Source organism: Coptis chinensis, chromosome 8 (assembly GCF_015680905.1).
Source record: "Coptis chinensis isolate HL-2020 chromosome 8, ASM1568090v1, whole genome shotgun sequence".
Lineage (NCBI taxonomy): Eukaryota > Viridiplantae > Streptophyta > Magnoliopsida > Ranunculales > Ranunculaceae > Coptis > Coptis chinensis.
Window position 1 is genome coordinate 20098876 of NC_141463.1, and position 25888 is coordinate 20124763.

A 25888-nucleotide genomic window follows, 5' to 3' on the forward strand; every position below is an offset into this window, starting at 1 on the left:
TTCAAGTTTTGTGATAAAGTTTGGTCTTGTAGAACTCCCATGTCTCCTTTTTTTTTGTGCAAGTAGGGATTTTATAAAGAATGAAAAAAATATACAATAAGTAAAAGTTTCACATGCTATTAGAGTTTACAATTCCAAACTTAACTAAATCTGTATTATGTCTAGTAAGGACATTCTAGTTTTGTGATATAGTTTGGTCTTGTATAGCTCCATAACGTGTCTTTTGGAATGAGTGTTGCACCCTTCTTTGCAGCTGCATCCGCTCCGAAATTGGCTGTTGTTTTCAGTACTGTTCGTTTTTCATTCAGAAAAGAAGACGCACACGCTCAACTATAGCCAGGCCCAAGGGGCCCACACGCCTATACCGTGAAAAAGAAGTTAGTTTTTTTTTTCAGCTTTCGCGAAACAACAATACTGGAAGTTGGAAAAGTAGAAGGCGTGCGCGCTCCACTGCATTCACAGAGGCTTCAATCTTTTTCAGTCAAGTATAAAAACATAAGTTTTTTTTCTCTAAAGAACTTAACCCAACCAATACTAGAACAGAGACAGAGATTGTAAGAGTGCATTCTAAGTGAGTGTTTGAGTGTTCATTCTTTGTGAGTGAATTGAGAGCTCTTGTACTTTGTTACTTTGTGCATCTAGTAAAGTTTGGAACTCGCCGGTGGACGTAGGCACATTGGCGAACCACGTTATATCCGTGTCTTGTGGTTTGTTCTCTTTTACATTAGTCTCTTTACTTTATATGCTTGCTGTTAGTTGATATTGAGAAGTGTTGGGATAGTACTTGGAGGGTGTTGAAGTCTTGTCTTGAAAAATGATCAATCTTTGTGTAGGGTTGATCTATTTGGAGTGGATAGCATTGTTTCTACTTTAGTTATTCACAACATTGGCTTCCCTTTATGTGTAAGAAATGTGTCAGTAGGTCAAGCTTATGAATAGCTCTCTTCCACCTAGATTGCAGTTTCCAAGGAATTGTGTCTTTTTTGAAGGCCAAGACCGCAGACTTTGAATCACATTCTACCCATAGTTGTTTCCAGTTCTTGCCTCCAGCCACTTCAGCTACCAGTACAATATGCTGTGCATTCAGCCTCATAGCTTGTAGTTATCCCCGTTCCATGGGCTAAAGCTCCCAACAACTCTTCATTGTTTACTCTAAATATAGCGGGTCTCCTAGCCAAAATGTATGAGGCCGACTTGGAGTGTCTAAAGTTGATAGAATTAAGATTAGAGACACTTCTAATATGTTCATATTAGATTTTGTTTTCACTTTCTTATGGATTCTTTAGAGAATCCAATTGAAAAACAAATTGCAAAACGACCAATGTAGGGATGTAAGTCTGGATCAAATGATTTTGTAATAATTATCTTTTACGAATCAACTACTGCTCGGTATGGCTATCGAAGTCTAGGACGATTTTGTTGGTATTTAGCCGAGGTTATACTTATGCTAGTCTACTTCTTGTGATCCTAGTCTACTTCTTGTGAGGGAGTAATATTATCATACAAGAATATTAAGCACGTGTTCATAAGCAAGAATCCTACCCTCAAGATCGTTTCGTATTGAGCTCGCTTCATATAGGTGGTCCACTTCAGCTCGCTACAAGATATCACAAGTCGAAGAGACGACCTCAAGTAGAACACTTCATCTGATGACACCTTCCCTTACCCCGAGGTAATCATTACCTGAGCCATACCTGTACTTCCAATCACCGTGATATACGAACTACTGCAACCACTCCCAATCATCCCATAATTCCTACCAAAACCAACCTAACACTCATTCTTAATCTCCACCCCACACTTGAGCATGGCAGCACTCGTGTCTCATGGATCTATACTCTCACCCTATAAATACCACCTACATGAACTATGTCAGACCTGATTCTTCTCTCCCCCCAGAATCAAGAGAAGATACGTAGGCAGTTCGCTCATCAACGAACTCGGTCTTTACCATATTCAATCCCATTCCCTCTCCCTCCTTGTATGTAAAGGTGAACTAATCCGCTCCTTTACATTGGCGCCGTTTATGGGCTCGATTTCTTGAGAAACCACTTAACAAATCCTTAAACCAAAAAGAAAAACACTCAAGCCCACGAAGCATGGCAAGCCTCGAAGCTCAAATCCAGAGTTTGGCAGGTCAGCTAGGAACAATGAATGAGCAAATTACCCTGCTCAGGCAGGAGAACGTCACACTCCGCGCGCAAGTGGACACGCAAAATCCACCTAGTACCTTAGCAGGGGATGGCATTAATGAGGTTAATCAACAAATTAACGAACTGTCACAAAGGATCGACCAAAGTGCAGTCAAGAAAGACACTTCCCAGATCGTTCAAAAGATGCTGAAGACATACCGTGCGTCTCTGTTCACTGCTGAGGTACTTAGCAAAGCTTCTCCTCCAGATTTCATTCAACCACGGTTCCCAATGTATGATGGCAGCACGTGTCCTGGTCAACACGTGGCTCACTACATTCAAAGCCTTGCACTATATAGTGCACCAGAGTTCGATCACCTTCACTGTCGTTTGTTTCCCGCCAGTCTCAAAGATGGCGTGCTCGATTGGTTTTTTTCACTCGAGTCAGACTCGATAAAGACCTTCGAGCAGCTCACCAATTCGTTTGCTAGTCAGTACGTCCATAACAGTCGTAAAAAAGCTGATCTTGATTCACTGTTCCAGCTCTCACTGGGCGAAGACGAAATAATTCGCGAATTTCTAGGTCGGTTCAAAGCTAAACTACTATGCATGGAAACTAGTCTGAAAGAGTCATTCGCCACCCTGGCATTCTCTAACGCCTGCCGTGTGCGCAACACGACACTCGCCAAATCGCTGATGAAAGAATCCCCCGAGACGTTATCCGAGCTATACGCTCGAGTCGACAAGTACATTAAGTTACAGGAAGGCCTGAAGCGCCAAGGCCTACCGTATTAAGAAGAAGTCGCGACAAATATCCGACGACCCCCACTTCAAAAGCGACCCGGCGGCAAGAGCGTAGACGGGAACGTAATGAACAATGACCGTGAGTTCGCTATTCTCACACGATCTCCCAGTTACATACTGGAAAAGATCAAGAAAGTTGCATATTACCGACCTACTATACGACAACCAGAAGATCAATCAGGCAAGCCTTATTGTGCCTTTCACCGAGCCAAATGTCACGAGACCGATGCGTGCTGGGGGCTAAAGCATTACCTTCAAGACCTCATCGAAGCAGGACATATCAAGTAGTACACCAACATCGCCGATGGCGACTTGCGCCACAAACTTATGGCTCGCAGGGTACGTAGTAGAACTCCACCCCGCCATGATCGCCACAATGCTCAAGCTCGCTCCCGCAGTAGAGGACGTCCAAGAGACCGTTCCTGCCATGAGCGACATCAACACTCGTCAGATCGCGACAGTGACAGAACCATTCATATGATCACGTTTCCAGATGATTTAGTAACATCGTCCAGAGAAAAAAGAAGGCGTGTAGGCGCCCTTCAAGAAGTTTACCATTTCTCTTCCCATGCCGCACCTGCTCCATGTAGTTCTGGTCGCAGTTCAGGTGATATCACTTTTACGGAGGCTGACCTCAACAAGGTTTGCCTCCAGCACAATGATGCACTAGTAGTCCATGTCAAAATCAGTGATTAGACAGTCAAGCGTGTCCTAATTGACACTGGCAGTTCATGTAACATTTTGTTCTACCATACCATACAAGAGATGAATTTGCCCAAGTCAGTCTTCATAGATCCAATCGGTCCTTTCTACGGGTTCAATGGCTCTAGAGCTAGCCCAATTGGTGATATCATACTCCCAGTCTCCGCGGGATCTAGAGAAGACAAAGTCAGCTTCAATACTCGTTTCAGCGTCCTAGACATCAAGTCGTCCTACAATGCCATCCTATGACAGCGTTGGATTCATCAAATGCAAGTTATACCGTCAACACTACATCAAGTTCTCCGCTTTCCAGGCCCTAGGGGCACGATGGAGCTTCGAAGCAATCAGCTCGAGGCTTATCATTGTAACCAAATCCTCTCAGTGAACAAGACCACTGACTCACCTATTGGCACAAAGAACGAGCCCACCAGCTACATAATGGAAAAAGACTTGGTCCTGGAGGTCAAAGCCAAAGCACTAAAATAGAACGCTTGGGGCTCCAGCAAGAGGATCTATTCGTCTGTACAAACCCCAGAAGTCACTCCAGCAGTTGTTGCTCCACCAGTTAGGACCTCAGAGGTCGCTCCAGCATTTGTCGCTTCACCAGTCAGGACCCCAGAGGTCGCTCTAGTAGTCGTTGCTCCACCTATCAGGACCCCAGAGGTCACCCCGTCATATGTTACACAATAGATACAGATTCCAGAGATCACTCCAGCCTCTGTTGTCATGACCATAGAGGCCACATCAACCCCTGTTGTCGTCGCCACAAAGGTCGCTCCAACCCCAGCTACCAAATCCACCATCCCTCATAACGGCAAAGCGTCGCCAGAAATCAATCCCCTTGAAGATGCATCATCATCAAAGGCAGCATCCCAACCCGCAGATAGAGAGCAAGTGAACTTAGGAACAGAAGACAACCCTAAGTTTGTCTATGTAGGGGCTAACTTAGACCCTACACTCAGGGCTCAGCTTGTAAACTTTTTAGCAATGAATAAAGATGTTTTCACTTGGTCGTATATCGATGTACCGGGTATAGATCCTAATGTTGCATGTCATAGACTAAATGTAAATCCTAATGCTAGGCCAGTTCGTTAGTGACCTCGAAGATTATCTCTGAGATTTCAAAAAGCAATCAATGATGAGGTCGACAAACTCAAGCAAGTCGGTTTCATTAGAAAGGTCGATTACCCAGACCGGATCGCTAATATAGTAGCAGTTCCAAAAAAGAATGGCACAGTCCGCCTCTGTGTTGACTTCACCAATGGCAACCAAGAAACACCTAAAGATAGCTTCCATTTGCCTCGAATTGACCGACTTGTGGACAAAACCTGTGGCCATGAGCTCCTGTCATTTATGGATGCATACAATGGATACAACCAAATCCCACTCGCTGAACAAGACCAAGAGAAAATGTCATTCATCACCGAACAGGGAATTTACTGCTACAACATCCTCCCATTCGGTCTCAAGAACGCTGGAGCAACTTATCAATAGCTGGTCACGGACATGTTCCAAGACATGTTAGGAGATACCATGGAAGTCTATATCAATGACATGGTCGTCAAAAGCAAGAAAGCAGATGACCACCTCACTCACCTTGAGCAAGCGTTCTCCCGGTTACGCCGGACTCGAATGAAGTTGAATCCAGAAAAGTGCATTTTTGGAGCGTCCTCAGGGAAGTTTCTAGGATACCAAGTATCACAGAGAGGGATCGAAGCTAACCCAAACCAAATCAGAGCGTTCTTGGACATGCCTGATCCAGAGACAAAGAAGCAAATACAGAAGCTATCAGGAATGGTCGCCGCACTAAACCGATTCATATCCAGGGAGTCAGACAAGTGCCGACCGTTCTTGCAACTTCATAGAAAATGTGAGCAGTTATCGTGGAACGATCAGTGCCACCAAGCGTTCTCCACCCTTAAAGAGTACCTGACTACACCCCCCGTCCTGGAAAAACCAACAGATGACGAAACGCTGGGGCTGTCTAGCAATATCAGACTTTGCCATCAGTTCGGTTCTCTTCAAAAAGGAAAACAACTAAGAGAAGTCGATCTACTTTACAAGTAAGAGGCTAACTCCAACTGAAAAGAATTACTCTTACATTGAAAGAGCAGTACTCACATTGTTATATTCTGCAAGAAAGTTCAGGCCTTACTTTCAAGCACATCTAATCAAAGTAATCACCGACCTCCCGTTGAAGAAAATCCTTCATAAGGAGAATAAGACAACTTGCATGGCAGTATGGGCCAAAGAACTCGGGGAGCATCACATCAAGTTCGTCCCACGTACCTCACAGAAAGAACAAGTCGTTACAGATTTCCTAGCAGATTTCCTTGTCGATGACCCAAATTGGGAACCAAAATAGATATTCCATCCACAAAGAAGAATGACAAGACCGTCTGGTCTCTCTTTGTGGATGGATCTAGCAACCCTGGAGGAAGTGAATAGGAGTTGTCCTAGTATCCCCAGATGGAGCAATGATGGAGAAATCAGTTTGCATCGACTTTGCGAATTCCAACAACGAAGCGGAGTACGAGGCGTTAATTATGGGACTTCGAATGGTGCTACAACTCGGTGTACAAGAGCTCCAAGTCTTTAGTGACTCGCAACTGGTTGTTTGCCAGGTTGCTAAAGAGTACACTACCCACGAAGGTAACATTTCTAAATACCTTCAAGTTGTTTATCAGTTAATTCCTACTTTTAAGAAAGCCACAATACATTATTTTTTGCACGACGAAAATCGTCATGCGGACAGTTTAGCTTATCTGGCTACCCAAACACTGAACTGCGCCCTTAGGCAGTTACTCATTGAAGTAGTTGACCGACTTGCTTACCAAGCTAAACACGTTTTAGAGGTCAGGAACTTGTTCCCCCTCTCTGAGGATCAGATGAGTCAAACATGGATGCAGCCCATCATAGAATACATCTAGCACGGTACACTCCCAGAAGAGAGTGCCAAAGCTAGACAAATTCCATATCAAGCTCGCCGTTATTACTTGGTCAATAACAAGCTATTCTAAAATCTGCTGGCGGACCTCACTTGAGGTGCATAAGCCCAAAACAAGGTCAATTAATTTTTACTGAAATTCTTGAGGGAGAGTGCGGAAACCATGCTGGCAGTCGCTTTTTGGCTCACAAAGCGATCTCCCAAGGATACTTTTGGCCTCGAATGCAGATCGATGCCAAAACATATGTCCTCAAGTGCATCAAATGCCAGACCTTTTGCCACAACATCATACAACCAGCTCGTGAATTGATCAACATTGTGATCCCTTAGCCATTTCACATGTGGGGCATGGACATCATGGGACCGTTCATCCCACAAAAGAGTACAGGTTTTTGCTTCGTCTTAGCTACAACTGATTACTCCACTAAGTGGGTCGAAGCAATTCCTTTAGCTCATGTCAAGGAATCATACGTCAAAAACTTCATCTGGACTCACATCATTACCAAATTTGGTTTGCCACACACATTGGTGATGGACAATGGTTCCTAATTTAAGGGGAAAACAGTCAAGGAGTTTCTGGCCAAGTGGAAGATCGTTCATGCATTCTCCACTCCTCAGTACGCTCAAAGTAATGGCCAAGCAGAGGCTAGCAACAAAGCAATCTTAGAAAACCTAAAGAAAAAGATTGAAAATAACAAAAGTCAATGGCCAAATCAGTTAGAGAACATTCTGTGGGCTTATCGCACCACAGCTCATTCCAACACAGGCGAGTCACCATTCTCCTTATGCTATGGCACAGAAGCCATTATCCCCACTGAACTGACAGTCACTACGACTCGATCAGAACTCGTCGAGTCTGGACACAATGACTCCGTCCTAGCTCGAGAGGTCAATTTGCTTGAAGAACGGTGTGACCTAGCCGCCATCAGAGTGGCATCTTACTAACAAACTCTGAAAAAGTCCTACAACAAGTGAGTACACCCTTGATCTTTTCAACCTGGTGATCTAGTTCTGAAAAAAACTCAAGATGATTCCAAGCTCGCACCAACATGGGAAGGACCATACATAGTGGAACGAGTTGTAGGCAATGGAGCGTACTGGATCAAAACCCAAGAGGGGAAATCATTGCCACGCCCTTGGAACACTTATTTGTTAAAGAAGTTTTATCAATAAAAATGCATTGTTGTATATTCCATGTTTTTATTTACTGTAAATTCAAGTTTAGGTTACTTATGCTTACCTTATAACCTACTCCGTTCAACCTCATGAGCAAAGCACCAAACTTGCACTGAAAGCACCACCAGTATACGCGCATTTTCAGCACTCTCAGTGAGCGATACACTTTCATAAGCTAACACGCTCTCCATGAGCAACACGCTCTCTCGAGCTTATAGGCTCCAGAGCCTCTCCAATTCTCACTAGTTGAGGACCTATACTTCTAGGATCAACTTAGTGAGAACGCTCTCAGTGAGCGATACGCTTTCATTAGCTAACACGCTCTCCGCGAGCAGCACGCTCTCTTGAGCTTACAGGCTCCATAGCCTCTCCAATTCTCACTAGTTGAGGACCTATACTTCTAGGATCAACTCAGTGAGAACACTCTCAGTGAGCGATACGTTTTTATAAGCTAACACGCTCTCCGCGAGCAGCACACTCTCTTGAGCTTACAGGCTCCAGGGCCTCTCCAATTCTCACTAGTTGAGGACCTATACTTCTATGATCAATGATAAGAGCCCAAAACTGTAGTTTTAACCCCTTAACAATATTACTTTTAGACCAATTATGTGATTAATAAGTAAGAGTTAGTACTGTTATCGTGTTCTTATGTATTTCAGGCATTGAAGTCGAATACGTAGAGAAATGCGTCCCTTTTGCGAGATAAAGAAACAAAGGTTGGCTGCTAAGAAGTTCTATGATTAAAGGCCAAGATTCAATGAGAAAAAACCTTTTTAAAGCCCGGTCAAAGCTGAAAAGTCAAAGTCAAAGTCAACGCGGGTAGAAATAGCGCACAAAGTCAACTGAACTTCCAAAGGCCGTATCTTTGGACTCAGACCTCGGAATTGGGCCTACTTTATGTCAAAACGACCAGCTCGAAAAGATCTTTCCAATGGTCTCAGCCTTGACCCAATCAGAGGAGAAAAAGTGGATGAAAAGGCTATTGAAGTCGAATATAGCTGAAAAGCCTTTTGTGGACTAAAGTAATGAGGTTTTGGGCTCGATTTTCCGGCCCAAAACATGGCTCCTCAGCCCATGCACGAATTTATGGATCTTGTCTCCTCTATTTGAAGAGAGAAAGACTTAGCTCTGAAGATACTTAGTTTTTAGTTAGGGAGAACCCAATAGTTAGTTTTTACTTAGTTTTCACTTAGTCTATATCAAATAGTTAGCTTGAATTCATTAAATTAGTTTATATAGATTAATCTAGTTAATTGTCAATTCTATTAGTTATTAGAACAAGTTTTGAATCTTAGAATAAAATACTTAGTTTATATTTCAATCTTCAAATTTGAATTCAAGTTATTTTAATCAAGTTTAGTTTAATTTAATTATGTCTTCTTATTATTGTTTATTGTTAATGAACCCAATGAAACTAGGCTAAAAACTCCATTATTAGAGGAGTTTTATGAAGTCTATGTGAGGGTTATGATTGTTCTTCTTTAGTTTTCTTATTGTCTTATGTGCTTCAAGTTCAAGTTCTATAGTTGTCTAGAGATAGAGATTATAGAAGTTGAACTAGAGAAAGGAAACTCCACAAAGAGATTTGTGGAGGAGAATTTCTCTTATGCTAATTATATCTTAGTACAGAGATTGCTAGGATTGGTTAGGGATCAATAATAAATTGTGACTTTTGTTGTTTTACCTTGTGTAGATTAATAAAGGTTGAGATTTAAACAAGAGAAACTAGTTAGAATAATCATAGCTTCACATAGATGGATTAATCCTTCCTCTATGTTCTTGTTATTCATTAAATTCACTTTTTAATTGCTTAGGTTAAATTAGTTTATTGCATTGTTAGTTTAAATAATTTATAATTAGTTTTAGTTAAAATAAATCACAACACTACTCTCATTGTTCTCACCATTGTTTCCTTGTGTTTGATTAGTTGAATTCTATTTATGTCTTGATAGTTTATAAGTGGAACGAATCCTGACTCTCTATATTGTATAATGAATTGAGAGTAGGAATATTGATTTAAGCACTTATTTAGTTAATTGATTATTTGTGTTTACGCATAAATAGCCAGTTTACGTAAATTTGCTAATATCAATCAACTCAATGAGAACGCTCTCAGTGAGCGATACGCTTTCATAAGCTAATACACTCTCCACGAGCAGCACGCTCTCTTGAGCTTACAGGCTCCAGAGCCTCTCCAATTCTCACTAGTTGAGGATATATACTTCTAGGATCAACTCAGTGAGAACGCTCTCAGTGAGCGATACGCTCTCATAAGCTAACACGCTCTCCAGGAGCAGCACACTCTCTTGAGCCTACAAGCTCTAGAGCCCCCCCAATTCTCACTAGTTGAGGACCTATACTTTTAGGATCAACTCAGTGAGAATGCTCTCAGTGAGCGATATACTTACTCACGCACTACGCTCTCCGTGATCCTCACACTCTCTTGAGCTTACAGGCTTTATAGCCTCTCAAATTCTCCTCAGTTGACTACCTTTAACTTTAAGGTCAGCTCAAAGAGAACGCTCTCAGCAAGCCTTACGCCATAGTAGGCTAACACGCTCACCCGAGCTACCAGGTTCCACAGCCTATAGGGTTCTTACTAGTGGGCAACCCACATATGAGAACGTTATCTATGAGCAAACGCTTCCTTCAGCTAAACCTTAGGCTTCTTAGCCACTATGCGCCATAAGCATTATCAATGGAACATTAGCTACAAGCAATCAAGCATAAGCAAAAACATGCATTCCATATATATTCATCAATGGAACTACCCTCACAACTCTCAAACTCCAGGAAGCACAGCCAAATTTTCAACAACTAGAGGATCTTCAACCTCCACATCACCCTCTTCAATCACAACAGAAAGACCATCTACACCCAAGTTCACAAACACATCTGGCACAACACTTTCAGTTCGGGGTTCAGCGACCTCTTGAGCAGAAACCACATAAGTAGAAGCATCACATGCATCTCCCTGTATAGGTACCACCAATGTACTGGGTGCCCCGCGTTCATGCTCCTCTTTCAAGGCGTTGTAATCTGCTTCCAACTCAAGGAAATCAACATCCAGAACGTCATACGCTTTAGTAGCTTTTTGAGCAACGTCCTTACAGTGCTGGGATAGTCATTCAACCTACCAATTTCTCCAGTCGCAGTAGAGACGTTCTCCTCAGTGCCCTGTAATTTCATCTTAAGATCTTTCACCTTGGTATCTTTCAGAAGCTTCGCCAACTTCAGCGCCTGGAGCTCTTTCTTTACCTCGTCAAGCTCCTTGCGATCTATGCTACAAGCATCTTGCACATTCTTCAACTCCTCTGTCAGCTTCACCACGGTCTCCATATCTGATTCAGCGAACTGGGAGATCTCCTTTAGCTTCTGGAACCCACTCACCAGCTGCAGTAGCACACATAAAATAGCTGTTAGTTCGCACCGTTCTCATAAAAGAACAGACAAGTTAAATCATGAGCATTCCCCTTACCAGACACTGCGCTATCTCCATTCGCCTCAGGTTATCCGCCAGCCCCTTGGCATCCAGCTCCTGGCGGTTGCCATCCATAACTATGTGCTCAAGCAAGCATGCCGAGATCTTACTCGACCTGAAGCTGACATCAGTTCACTTCACAAACCGTTGCACCCCCTGGTCATCCAAGTACACTGCTCGAGGCTCCAAACCCTCAACAGCCACAACAAACTTCCCACTCATCTTACTCGGGGCCCTCGCCTTGGCCAACGGGGTAGGCTCTCGAGCTACAGGAGGCGAGCTCTGTCTGACCCCAAAAGCCTCCAGGTCCATGACGGGTTTAGGCCTCGGTCTGGTGCTGCGAGTAGCCTTACCGCCAACCCGCCCACCACCAGAACCATCCCCAGTATTGGAACTCTCTCCAAGTACATGCCTTGCAGCTTTGGCCACCTTTGCAGCATCCTGTCCAGACGCATCAGCCTTTCTTTTCAATGAGCTGCTCCGCTCACGAGGATTGAACACTACCCTATCTAGCTCCACAGGTGCACCAATGGACCCCCCTTCAGATCGCCCACCCGACCCACCAAACTCCGAGGCACCAGCACCTCCTGTTAGGGCTGGCAATGGGTTGGATCGGTCCGGATATATGCAAATCCAAAACCGATCCGCTTTTCAACAATACAGACCAGAACCGAACCCGATCCGAACGTATATTTGAGTTAGAGAACCAGAACCAAACCGAAAACTTTTTTTTGATTCCGGATCCAATCCGTTCCGAACCAATAAACTCAATTTCAATCCGGTGAACTGAGTTCTTTATAATTGGATCCTAATTTTCGTTATATGAATATTAAATAATTTTTTTTGCTAAACACAAAAACAGGATACACAAATCCAAAAGGCATAATGAATGATTTTAAATCCAAATTTGTAAGGGAGGGTTTTTCTTTAGATAGAAACCATTTTTTTGTTATGTAAAAAACATATCGTAATATTACATATGTATTTTGCATATCTTATTTTGGAACTTTAAATATTGTAATGTTGCGGTAATAGAAATATATGGTGGAGGAAAATTAGAAAGAATAAGACTAAAAATTTTAATCGGATCAGGCCTATAACGGTTCGGTACATACTTAATCCAGAACCAATCCAATAAGAGTCTGGTTCTGATTTTCAAGACCCAGAACCGATCCAATATGCTAGCTACCTGTCCCAAATCCGCTTTTATTGGTTCGGATCGGATCGGGTATCGGGTCTTACCCGACCCATTGCCAGCCCTACCTCCTGTGGATCGCCTAGGACTAGTACGACCTCGGTTCCTATCCTCCCTGGTCACCAGATCGCTCTTACGCTTGTCCATTGCGGTTTCACTAGTTTGACCCCAAGCCCTTTCCTTCTAATCTCTTCTCTTCTCCCTAATCACGGGACCTCCTTTTTCCACGAAGAAATGCGCAACTTCAGGTAGTTTCACTTGTTTCTAAGCCCGAGTCAACCCCGCAAACCTCTCTATTTCCTTCCGCTTAGTTCGCCTCTTTACAGCAAGCTCTGCAAACACAACAAAAACCACAGTCAGGTAAAATAACTGTAACACAATCATCAAAACAACAACACCAACACACTCCTACCCACCATAAATATTGCAAACCCTAGTTTGCAAACTACATCCTCTCGCACAATAGTTCCCAACTAACAGCAACAGCCTCTTTTTCCAAGCCTCATTGCTCACACCATCCAACATACTAGAATTCCCCATCAGAGTTTGCAAGCTAAAGTTGAAATTGCGAGATCGCTTTACCACAAAATGCTCAATAATGTCAAATACCCCTATGCGGTACTCACCACTCGCATTCAGTAAATCGAACACCTTGAATAAACGCCAAGTGTTACCAACAAACTGACAGGGGGACTTCCAACAGAAGTTTAAGAAGTCGCAAACCAGCTTCGAGAATGGTATCTTCATACCAGCCCTCAGCTGACCCTCGCAAATTATTATCCCATAGTTCGAAGGGTGGTACTCCTCACTACGTATATTTTCTTTCTAGCCTGGGTCGTATATCTCCAGGTCGTTTACTTCTATCCCATAAGCTGCCTCAGGTCGGGGAACGCACTCGCTGCAGGTCGATCCGTCCTAGGGGGCAACCCACTAGAAGACGACTCCTTGGCACGACCTGAAGTGCTAGCTACAGCACCCATAGAACCAGAGCGTGCCCTATCTTCATCAACCCTAACCTTAGCCTCGGGCCCACTTTCAAAACCCACCGACTCCTCTTTATCTTCCTCATATTCACCACAGCTTATAGACACTTCCCGAACTTCTTCCGACTGAGTATTATTGGAGTCAGACATCTCGTGTTTTTCTTCTTAATACCTAAAACTACACAATAAAACCTAACACCGATCTAGCTACTAAACACACAATGCCTGAACAAGAAGAAAGAAACGACAAAGGCGAAAGAGCAGCAGCAGCAAAAACACTCACTTGAGAAACCCTAGCTTGCGTTGGTGTTGAAGAAGAAAACGAAAGCTAACTTTTTAGTTCTCCAAAGTTTGATTTTGAATAACCGCCCCTTCAGTTCCCAATACAATATGATTACAGCCTACGCCCTAGCCCGCACACGTGTACCAAGGACCTATCTTTTTGCCAATCCGAAAAACGCGGCGACATGTTTCCTCCACAACTGCTACGATTCTCTCACATACCAGTCACGTGCCAGCTATCCCTTACACCAGATCGTCATACAATACGAGTCGACCTCCACCAGTCCACTTCTCCACCCATGCTTAACACGTGCCTCCGTTTTCTCTCAGCAGATCGCTTCAATGTATAGCACGACCTACTGAGAGGGGGATGTGTGAGGGAGTAATATTCTCATACAAGAATATTAAGCACGTGTTCATAAGCAAGAATCCTACCCTCAAGATCGCTTCGTATTGAGCTCGCTTCATGTAGGTGGTCCACTTCAGCTCCTATAAGATATCACAGGTTGAACAGACGACCTCAAGTAGAACGCTTCATCTGATGACACCTTCCCTTACCCCGAGGCAATCATTACCTGAGTCATACCTATACTTCCAATCACCGTGATATACGAACTACTGCAACCACTCCCAATCATCCCATAATTCCTACCAAAACCAACCTAACACTCATTCTTAATCTCCACCCCACACTTGAGCATGGCAGCACACGTATCTCATGGATTACTCTCAATATCTATAAATACCACCTACATGAACTACGTCAGACCTGATTCTTTTCTCCCTTCAGAATCAAGAGAAAATACGTAGGCAGTTCACTCATCAATGAACTCGGTCTTTACCATATTCAATCCCATTCCCTCTCCCTCCTTGTATGTAAAGGTGAACTAATCCGCTCCTTTACACTTCTCATCTCATTTTATAGAAAGAACGTAGACTACTTCGACTGGAACATAATCTTCACAAGGAGCTCGAATCTTTTCACTTTTTGCCAAGAGCCGAATTGGAGTGTATCTAAAGTTGTTCATATTAGCCTATTAGGTAGTCAATTAGTCATGCCGGTGGGTGTACGTAGGGTGATCGAACCTCCACTCATTTGATTGTGTGCCACCAAATGTAACAGAGCATAGCGAAGGCATAAGTACATTACATGATCAATAGACGGACATTCGGTACGTGGTTGGAGTGAATACATTGACGTTTATAGGATCTTCCATTTCTTCTTCTTCAAAATGTACTATCTAAACTACTAAATAATAATCATAGCAGATCGAACAGCCAAAATCTCATTTTAAGAACCAATTATTCAGACTCAAACAGTCAAAATTACAAAGACTAGCAAGTAGCAACAATACATAATACGACGCACAAAGTCTCATCAGAAATAGACAAAGGAATACAATGAGATTTTGTTAGCTATCAATGGCATAGTGTGTTATATCAGCGATATCTTCAGGTCTAGGAGGTGGGTGTGTCTTGTTTCTAAACCTCATTTGCTGGTACTCCTTGTAGAAGAATCCTCTATATTGAGCTCGCTTTCCTGTCTCTTTTGTGAAATTGGGTAATGGTTCCACCCATTTGTTTCCATCTAAAGAATGGAAAAAAGCATAGGAGTGGCGAAATTTTCCTTCTGGTCTCATCACCCTGTGAGTTGCACTTTTGAACTTATTGTTGCTCAAAACCTCCCCACAAAATATAATCAAACAGTCAACAAAGTAACAAATTGACAAATATATATATGATTAAGTGCATAAAATAGGTCAAACCCCGGATTGTAGATAATAACTATGAACTGAATGTTAAGGCTATGTCCGTTATTTTTGTTATTTATACACCAAGTTTCCATTTATCTTGATCAGTATGCACCTACATGACAGTTTGACACTAGTTTTTTGGATGTGTTGTTTATGCTAGTAACTTAGTAAGTACCTAAACCAGTATTAATAAATCAAACTAATGTGTCAAGTGAAAGAGGTAAAACAATAATATTTTTAAAATAAGTACTGACTGTTGATTATAGTGAAACTAGCGCAAATCAATCAATTAATTTCCATTTGGCCATTTGAAGATTCCAGCTGATGGATTTTGTCTTGTCCTTGTGAAATTACTCGATCAAATTGGAGTGTAATTCCGCCTTGTGTTTGTCATTTACTCATTTCATAGTGAACTGATACGTGTACTTTTCTTTCTTGGTGAACCAGATGATGTATATATACTAATTGACGGAATTATATGCATACTACTACACCTAGCACCCAATACCTGCCTGTACTTAAATGACCTTGTCTTACCTGAATGACATCCCCTACGTTGACAATGAGGCTACCCTCAGTTGGAACAATTGGAATCCATATTCCATTTTTGAGAACCTCAAGACCACCAATTTCATCTTGAAGTACAAAGGTAATCCAATTCGCATCCTGGTGTTCTGTAAGTCCAATGTTGTTATCCTCCTTATCTATTGCCCCTGGTAAGTATCTGAAAACAGCCATGATATCCCACCTTCTATCGTTGTTGTATTCTTGGAGAAATTTGGAAGGTAGACCTAAGCAATCATTCAATATGGTCTCAATTAGCAATGCTGCCTTGCTGAAGTCAGAGAAAATATCTTCCATTACCTTCCTGAGGATAATAACAACACATTCCAATGATTTGATCACGCAAAAAATATCAACCCCATTGTCCCACTCCCATACTACAGTGAATTTATACGTCAATTTTTACTTTAACAATTAAGAGAAAAGGTTCCAACCCCAGAAGAACCAATCCATCTTTTCTTCCAATGTGAGTGGACAAAACTGGTTTGGTTTGCTTCGGAGTTAGGGGCCAGAGTTGAAGAACATGCGGATCACACTATAAGAGACTGGCTAGATGTCTTCCTGGGGTGGACACAAACAACTGACCAAGGACTTGTAGAAAAAGGACTGCTAGCAGCTCATATCCTACAAGCTATTTGGGAAGCAAGGAATAGAGCCAAGTTTGAAGGAAAAGTGCCCAACAGAGATAGCATGCTGAGAAGGACCTATGCTCAGTGGAATAGGAGTCTGGAAGCCTACAGAGAACCTCAGGGAGTAGTCTCTTCAAACTCTTATTTTTCTACGAATTGGCTTGATAAGAACAAAAATCCTATTTTTCCTATTGTAGAAGTAAATACTGTGCTAATCAGGTTTGACGCGGCTTTCTGCAGGGAAACAAGGGTGGCAGCAGCAGGAACTTTGGCTTGGAATAGGGATGGACTCATGGTGGGAGCAGCTACAAGACTATTTGAAGCTGGTTCTGCAGAAGAGGCAGAGATGGTGGCTCTAGAAGTAGCTGTAAAACTGGCGAGGACCACGGAAAGCACATCAGTACTGTTTGAAGGAGACTGCCATCAAGTTATTTTGGCTGCACAAAACTTGAGGGAGCAACAGTCGACAAATTGGAAGCTTGATTCCATTAGATGTAATATTCAGGGGTTAAGCCACTCTTTTACTTTCTGTAGGTTTAGTTGGATCAGTAGGCATGTAAATGTTGAAGCGCATGAGCTAGCCAAGTGGGCTTCTAGATATCAAGACCTGAACTCTCTCCCTGACTTTTTGCTAAACAGCAGTACTGTACCCTTATGCTATGATATCTATAAGACATGTTTTTAACGAAAAAAAAAAAAGCATTATATGGTGTTAATTATTAATTATAATTGATCGATTGCGAAAACTGAAATTGGACCATACCTTAACTCAGCTGGTTGATCAGGAAATACATTAATACTTGACCCTGGAGGGTACATCAACAGGTACTCACTCTTATCTACTGAGTGCTGTGGCTGACCACTGTATCCAGAAGGTAATGGTGCATCAGGAGGAGGATTGGATTTGAATTTGAGCTTCTCCTCTACAGGATACTCAAAGAACATCTTTGATACCTCCAGGGCTCTAGTCATAAGACTAAGTGGCATACCATGGTTCACAATTTGAAAGAACCCATACTCAGAACATGCATGACTAATGATATCCATGACTTTCTTTTTACCATCCTCATTTACTTCATTGAAGAAAGAAGAGAGATCAATAGTTGGAATGATGTTGTTCCTCATTGAAGCTTCCAACAAATCAAAGTGATACAAAGTAAGTTCTGTTACAAATTCGACCCACATTGGCTTTATTTATACAGCTAGTACACATAGTTAAGATGTTATATATCTGATGGTCCTAGGGACAGTGTTTGACCTGATACGATCAACATAACGAAATATCTATCAGATTTTCCTTCTATTTTTTTTTTCCTTCTAAAATTTGGATTAGTCTAGATTATCTCCCAAATTCTAATCTTCCGATTTAAATAAGGGAATGATTCTAGGGACATATAAACAAACTCAAAATCGTTAGGAGATTTATAAAGTTTAGATTAGCCTAATGTTTTGTAGATATGATCTCCTAACTCTTTTAAATATTGTTACAAAATATCAAAATAATCAAAATTTTCTAAACTTGTCTAATATAGTACCAAGAATCGTGAAAATGAACGGTCCACAATTTTTAATTTGTCGAGTACACTTGATGGGGTTACAAGTTTCGGATTTGAATATTTTTTTGTGACAATGTTTAAAATAGTTAGGAGATCATATTTACAAAAAATTAGGCTAATATAAAACTTATAAATACCCTAATGATTTTGAGTTTTTTTACGTGTTTTTTTAATATATATCCTTAGAACTCATAGATTTCCATTTTTAAAAAGTTTCCATTAACATATATATTATATGTTCCTTTTTGTTTTTAAATTACCAATACTGGATCAAATAACTAAATATTTCATATATTTGTTTCCTTTTTTGTCTTTTTTTTTTCCGATAAAATCCTCTTATTTTTATCTGTAATGTGTTCAGTTTGTGTTTAAATGTTTAATACCTCCGCTTTTGTCATGTAATGCCAAGACAAGATGCTAAGAAGTAAGAAATACTATTGGTAGCAGATGCCAGATTCTTTTGCACAAAACTTTGGACGTATGTGCCAACGATCATGTGAGTGCATTGAGTCTTGGAGTATAATTCCTAATTAAGTCCAACCTGGTCAGGTGAAAGTTTGATCGTGACTAGCAAAATAAAATCATCTAAGTGATCTAACACAAAAGCATTGCTTTCAAATGACATGTTATATCCTCCAACTTGGTTACCATCAAAAGATTTAAAAATAACAAAAACAAATCCTTGATTTAAATTAGTTCATCTTTGAGACTTCTTTTTTTCTTTTTCTTTTGGTAATCATTGTCAGTTTTATTTATATTAACATGCAATTATATTAATATTTTCTTGTCCCAGGCTTTGTTGCAGAACATTCAACAACCAAGTGGGAGGTGTTTTAATTTTAACCACTCGGACTGGCCATGTAACCAACATTTTAAAACTGGCCTTCAATATTATCTGATTTCTTCTTGACTGGTTACCGAGTTCGCACTTTGGAGACCCTGTGGAGTATTCTACGACCAAACAAATCATACGCTCTTTGCAAGCTTTAGAAAATTTCATGATATAAATGACTTAAACATGGGCAACTGCTTATACAGCTTGAAGGAAGATATTATCTATCCATACTGTTTTAGGAATTGATTACCTGCAGCCAATATGGTAATTAGGGTAGACTACTAGGGGCAAAAAATTCGCAAATGCGAGACACAGATACTTCTAACCATGCTAGCAGTCAGATCACCACACAGAATTATAGAAGATGAACATCTTCAAAGTTAAGTTAAATTGGACACATATAGTTACTTGGTCATATATGGTGATTCAGAGGTCTTCTGAGGAGCTATAACCGAAAGACTCAACGTCTGAGGGAAAAACTTAGTTGTCTTCCCCATCATCACCGTCCTCTTCATCATCTTGCTCGTCATCTTCGTCATCATCCAAACCATCGATGCCCTTTCCCTGATAGAAAAGAGCAAATTAGTGTTTGACCTTATTTTCTCCATTGAACATATTGTTATAACTATATAACTAAGCAAAACAAACAGTTAACCAGGACGTAATACTAGGACCAAAATTGGCACACCCAAGATCCCCCAACCAGGACTGAGACTAACCTGCACCCAAACCAAACTAACAACGCACAAAGAATACAGAAATATTAGAAAATGCAAAAAGGGAGAACAGGGAGGACACCATGGACTGCAACCAAATCAGTGTTGGCATCTCTTAAGTCCCAACAGACCACTGGAGCGGGTCTGAAGAGACTTGATGTGGAAGCAATCAGCAAGGTGGAAGCAATCAGAAGGTTAGAAGGAGGTTAGATAGCCTCCTTCATTTTGTGCTTTTGCAATTTTTATGATATTGTATTACCTTCGTAATATTGTATTGTGGCATTAGGTATCGTAGGGTTATGGTTGTATTGGGGCTGGGATAACTGTCCTTGGAGATCAGTCTCTGGCTAATCTTGTATGTGTGGATGTAATGATCATATTAATACAAGCAGCATGATCACACCACTGATACAATTAGATACACAATTAAAAAAAAAAAAACATGTTCAATAAAGATCAAGAGTAAAATCAGTTAAACCTAACCAATTCATCCATCTTATTATTTATCAAGAAAATTAATATAAAGAAAGTACTGCTAAATGACATAGATGAGAATTGCATGCATAAAAGTTAGTAAGAAATCCTTATCTATTTAAATATAAGATACCTCTTCATCCTCTTCATCTCCGTCAAAATCCTCATCAGCATCCTACATCAATAAGATGGCCAATCATATCATAAGAAATAGATAGATGAACACAAAAGGTGGAGACAACCTTAAAATGTGGTAAAACTCAAAAAAGAGCTGTGGAGGAAGGAAAGCTCACATTGTTGAAGTATTGGAGAGGGTTTGGCCACAAATCATCCTTTATTACCTCTGCTACCTGCAAGTGTAGAAGCCAGCGATAAATAAATAAATGATTAGTCCAATTAGGACAAACAAAGGAACTTTCAAATCCTTCATTTTAATCGGTCGACGATGACAAAATGGCACCAACCCAACAAAACAGACTACAACACGTTATTCATCAAAACTCAAAAGTATAGTATGGGCAGTCACAAAGATATAGCTTGAACATCATAAGAGATAATAAGTCTATCGCAATAAGGTACCTCATCATGAAATCCATCTGAGAGATCACTATGTTGAGTCTCACTAAACCAAGTAAAGAAGCTGCACCAACAAAATTTACGTTAAGAAACTGGGCTCACAAATCTAGGTTAACAAACTCAAGGGACATAATCTGAAGTTATGATGCTGAACTGCAAAATTTAAGTTAAATTTGCAGAATACAAAGTAAGACCAGTCATCAGGTACATGCATAAATCATAAATGCATAATGATGACGTTGCTGTGATGAACTTGAACATTATGTGAGAATGCACACTTCACCAAAAATCTCGTTAGCCAGATGAATATGGCACACATCTTTCTATTACTGTATAAAATGTGTAATTATTCCATAGAATTGTAATTGACTGCATGTGTACAAAAGGATGTACAGAAACATGGATGTAACTATTTCCAGCACATAATTTATTTACTAGAGATTCACCATTCAGGAGATCATTGCCGACACTAGATCCTACATACAAGCTTACATAGACTCTGTTCCTGACTATGGAGAATCAGAACTTGTTGAACAGACTGGGACTAGTTGCCATTTGCAAAGCTCAAGGACCTAACTCCTATTGAATGAAAAAACCAAATGATGGCAGAGTTAAACTCAACACAGATGGGTATGTTGATCGTGGAGCTGACATAGGAGGTCTCATTTGGGATGAAACAGGAGAAACATTTTTAGCCTTTAAACAAGAGAAACATTGTTAGCCTTTAACACTAATGTGCTAATACTATATCAGGGACTTCTTGCTATATATGAAGGACTAAAGGCACGCATTATGAAGCAGTTCTTGAAAGTGGAGGTACTATCTGACTCTGTGAATTATATAAGCTATTAGAAGAGTGGTCTGAGTGAAAAAGCCACCACGGTATTGTTTCAATATTCTACAACCCATATTTTAACTAATTCTTAAGCTTGAGTACAATGAGATCAATCATGTGTACAGAGATAAAGCTGCTGATCATTTAGATTCTTTGTACCAAAATAGTTGTAATATGGTTGATAATTTTGCTATGTTGTTGTACCCTCCCTTTGATGTAAAGCTAACCAATATTATACGAGCCACATTTCAACTATTTCCTACGCATTAGGTGAGTACATTGAGTTCAATCATGTATACATGTGTACAGAAAGAAAAGCTGCAGATCATTTAGCTTCTCTGTACAAGAATAATTGTAATACGGTGGATAATTTTGTTATGTTGTTCTACCCTCCCTTCGATTTTAAGTTGACCACTATTGTACTGGAGGATAGACAACAGACTATGCATTATCGCATTATAAAAAGCTGAGGCGATGGGATGCTGTAATCCCACACAACTTTCAAAATTCTAAAGGTTGGTTAACCAACAACTCCTTTCAGTTAGCGTCCAATATATATACACCTTCCACCTTTTGCTAGCTTGATCATTTTGAATGATGCCAGAGATATATCCAGTTAAATTAGAATCATAGAAAGAGGGAGGTTTGATTTTGTTCTTGAGGGCATTGTGTTTTCTCTTCTACATGTAGAATACCTCAACCTACCTTCATCTTTTCCATGAAGATGCAATATTCATCAGTGGTGAAAAGAAAAGGTGCAACAAGCACACTCACTGTTTGTTTTATTTTCACATGTAACAATAAATTACCGTAGTCACTTTTTATGAACCTGATCTTAGGGCAGATATGGCCCAATCCAGGGCAAAGGCTCAATGAACAAATAAAGGTGTACTGAACAATTCTACAGAAGTCAGACTTGTGTTTGGTTGTCCATCAAAGACCTAAACGTGATTTCGGTGAGGTTACTACACTCAAAGCCTAACGTAGATAAAACCCATTCAATGCCATATTGACCCAGTTGAGCTTAGGTCCATGGCACCAAAGCTACACTATTATATAAAAAATACAAAACAAAAGTTGTTATTTATTGAACGATATCCTTACTGTTTCACAGATACTGTCAATAGTAACTAGTACGCCTTGGTGTGTCTCAATCCTCATGATAGTTGAAGAAAAACACACAGAGGCTATAGTCTCATTGATAGTTGAAGAGGCTTACGCGGCATACACCTCAAGGCTTAAGCCTCAATGAAGCCCCTTTTCATATCTTCTTTCTTAAAAAGAGAACAATCCTAGCCTATTGAGTTTGACAATTAGATATGATTCTCACTTTACAAAAAAGATATGACGATATCTTACCCTAAACCCTTAACTTAGCACACAAGGTAAAACTTAAAGTCTCAATAACTTTTATGCATATTTAAGTAAATTATTCTCGACTTGCTTATACTTTTTTCTATAACTTTTCATGCAATTTTCTTATTGAACAAGGAAGCCTTCTGCATCGATGATTAAAGGCATTTCTTGAAACTTTGATGATATCACACTGCAACATCAGTTGGATAACAAGGTATGTACACAAAAATATTTAATACCTTGAACTATTACAATAAAAGAAATACCAGAAATGAGAAAACCAACCTTTCCACAGCAAGTGGCCGCTTGTTCCCCTTTTTCTCGTGATTATCACCATTAGCAATGCCCTTTAAATGTTGAGAATCCAAAGTTATACATAAAGCGATCTGAATGGATATGCTATAAAGCTAAATCTAAGATGCTACTGGAATGAGACATACCATTCCTTCTTTCCATTTGATTGTTGTGCCCTTTATCTCAGATACTCCCTCGTCCGAGAAAGAAAATGTCTTTGTAAGCTTAGTATTTTCGAAATAAGGGTTGGAGTTGAAATGCTGAAATGGAAAAACAGTAAACTTGTCATTGATGCATAAGTTAAAATTATATTTATCAAACTTAAAGTAACACAAAGGCATAGAAGACACTCACAAATGTAATGGAGTACCCTGACTTCACATCTTTAAAATCCTCAACATCAAGAGAACTAACATACTTGAAAATCTACATCAATGTGTTAGAAGCAGGTAGGTGAGTTTAAGAATTTCACAAGGGTTCAATAGTCCAATAAAAATAGATGGTGAAAATCCCAACTTAGAGGTAAAAAAAACTAAGATTAAATTGATATTCAAGAAGATGCTGGAAAAAAAACAGAACAACCTTCTGGTCTTCCTCACTCAAAATATCACTAAGTGCAGGATGGCTCATGAACTGCAAGACAAAAGGCTTTTACGAGTCAACTGGTTGAAAAAATACTAACAAAGACAAACCAATATATTTCCGTAGGAAAGTCAATACTAAAAGCAGTAACATGCTAAACAAAAAATTAGGGCGGCTCACTAACCGCAGTCAACCAGAAATCAGGAATGCCTTTGATGATTTCAGTCCTTTTAACATAAACAGGCCTTCGTATCTGACTATACTTCTGCTCAACTTCCAACACCTTGTCACTTGCCTCCTCATTAACCTGTACATATACATCATACATATCAGTGCATCTAAGCCAAACATAAAAAAACACAAACTTACTTTTCATCAAACATTATATTATATTGCATTCCCATAAGCAGGAAAAACTAAATAAACATTCTTTCTTACAAATTATAACTTCTACCACATTCCGCTGGGACAATTATGCTTTTTCAATGTAAATCACACCATCAAACATCATATTAAACTCCAAAATTTAATCTTTTTAAACTAAATACAAAACCTATCAACAAAATAAAACAACCCCATTTCCAGAAACACAAAAAAAAAAAAAAATGTAAAAAAATTGAATATTTATATACCTTCTCGAGCTCATCTTGAACTTCCTGCAATTTCTCAATCGAAAGAACGAGTTCCCCATCAATGTGTTCAGAATCTTCTTCTTCCCCACGTTCAGAAACTTTCGATTTCTTTGACTTATCTGCACCCATTTTTTATTTTATTTTCTTCTCTTTTCCTTAAACCCTAGCTAGTTTTTTTGTTTGTTTGTTTTCTAAAACCCTAATTTTAGAAAACTTAAAAAAAAAAAAAAGAGTGGCAGTCAGAAAACAGGCTGTGTGTTTTGCTGCCAAACTAAAAAGGGTTTTAGTTTTAGCCTTTTTTAGGGCGTGTATTTATATATGATATGGGCTCTCTTTTTTTGTTGTACTTTTAGTCCAACATCGTTGGGCCTTGGTCTGGTTTTAACCGTTTATCTAAGTATTGGACCACTTGGAAACCCTACAATGGGATACAGGACCCTAGGAGTTATGATGATGGAATATTTAAATGATTGGTTTTTGACAACAATTTGTTGGGAAACTTTTTGTGAGAGATGCAGTGCCGTTACAAAAAATAAATAAATAAATAAATAATATATATATATATATATATACAGAGGTTAATTATGGACGGAGACAGATTTTGATGTATTAGGTATTCAGTTGCACGTCTCTTCAATAATAATAATAATAATAGCAACTCAATTAGTATATAGTAAAGTTTTGCAATTATTTAGGTTTGAAAAAGTGTAAGTTTATGTTATGAGACAATCTACTTCTATTTTTACGGTAAAGAATTAAATGTTATGAGAAACAAAGTTGCTGGTTGGGTAAGTTTGATTATTGCTCGAAAAAAATAAAAATAAAAGTAGGTCTTGAGAATAGTGATTAATGTGTGTATGTCAATAAACAAATTAGGCTTTTTTCATCCGACAAAAATGTGACATGCGCAATGCCTACTTTTAAATAACAAATCAATGCAACATGTGTTTTGTAGATATATAATAAATAGTGTGAAAATACTTTCAAAAGTTAAAGAATATCTTGGTTTGTATTAAGAGTATTGCTACTCGGACCTACTTAATGACCTACTATTGCGACTCACTATTTGGACAACATTAGTTTGCATTGACGACATACACATGACCACATGTCTCGATGTAAATTAATGATTTTAAGTTAGTATGTCAATTAAGTAGGCTGAATTAGTATAATGTATATAATTACTACAATATTAATTTTATGCCAATGTGTTTAGAATCTCCTTCTTCACTTGGTTTAGCAACTTACTATTTCTTTGACTAATTTGCTCTCTCTCTGTTACGTTTTATTTATTTATTTGTCATTTTTCTTAATCCGTGGGTTTTTGTTTTTACTTTAGTTATTTCTAAAACCCTAATTCTTAGTAGAGAATAACAATATAGA

The 25888-nt window shown here is 39.8% G+C and overlaps 3 protein-coding genes across 4 annotated transcripts; 1 reads left to right on the forward strand and 2 right to left on the reverse strand.

Moving 5' to 3' along the window:
* Nucleotides 1-2150: 2150 nt before the first annotated feature.
* On the forward strand, nucleotides 2151-2927 carry LOC147480420 (uncharacterized). Its single transcript, XM_086578653.1, has one exon. It carries the CDS (start codon nucleotides 2151-2153, stop codon nucleotides 2925-2927), a length of 777 nt encoding a protein of 258 aa, XP_086434779.1.
* A 12061-nt stretch (nucleotides 2928-14988) lies between these two features.
* Nucleotides 14989-17999, reverse strand: LOC147480421 (1-aminocyclopropane-1-carboxylate oxidase 5-like). 2 transcript variants are annotated; one of them, XM_086575443.1, is made up of 3 exons: nucleotides 17413-17999; nucleotides 15994-16291; nucleotides 14989-15384 (listed from the first exon to the last, which is right to left on the reverse strand). In XM_086575443.1, exons 1-3 carry the CDS (start codon nucleotides 17832-17834, stop codon nucleotides 15115-15117), a joined length of 990 nt encoding a protein of 329 aa, XP_086431569.1. In that variant the 5' UTR covers nucleotides 17835-17999; the 3' UTR covers nucleotides 14989-15114. The 2 variants fall into 2 exon arrangements, with proteins under 2 accessions (XP_086431569.1, XP_086431568.1); XM_086575442.1 differs by having other exon boundaries at nucleotides 15994-16324; nucleotides 17413-17989.
* Nucleotides 18000-19187: 1188 nt separating this feature from the next.
* On the reverse strand, nucleotides 19188-24786 carry LOC147480422 (NAP1-related protein 1-like). The gene is made up of 10 exons (XM_086575444.1): nucleotides 24506-24786; nucleotides 24058-24180; nucleotides 23874-23924; nucleotides 23646-23717; nucleotides 23438-23551; nucleotides 23283-23344; nucleotides 20810-20870; nucleotides 20524-20580; nucleotides 20364-20405; nucleotides 19188-19604 (listed from the first exon to the last, which is right to left on the reverse strand). The coding sequence occupies exons 1-10, from the start codon at nucleotides 24632-24634 to the stop codon at nucleotides 19521-19523; spliced, it is 795 nt and encodes a 264-aa protein (XP_086431570.1). The 5' UTR covers nucleotides 24635-24786; the 3' UTR covers nucleotides 19188-19520.
* Between the last annotated feature and the right edge of the window lie 1102 nt (nucleotides 24787-25888).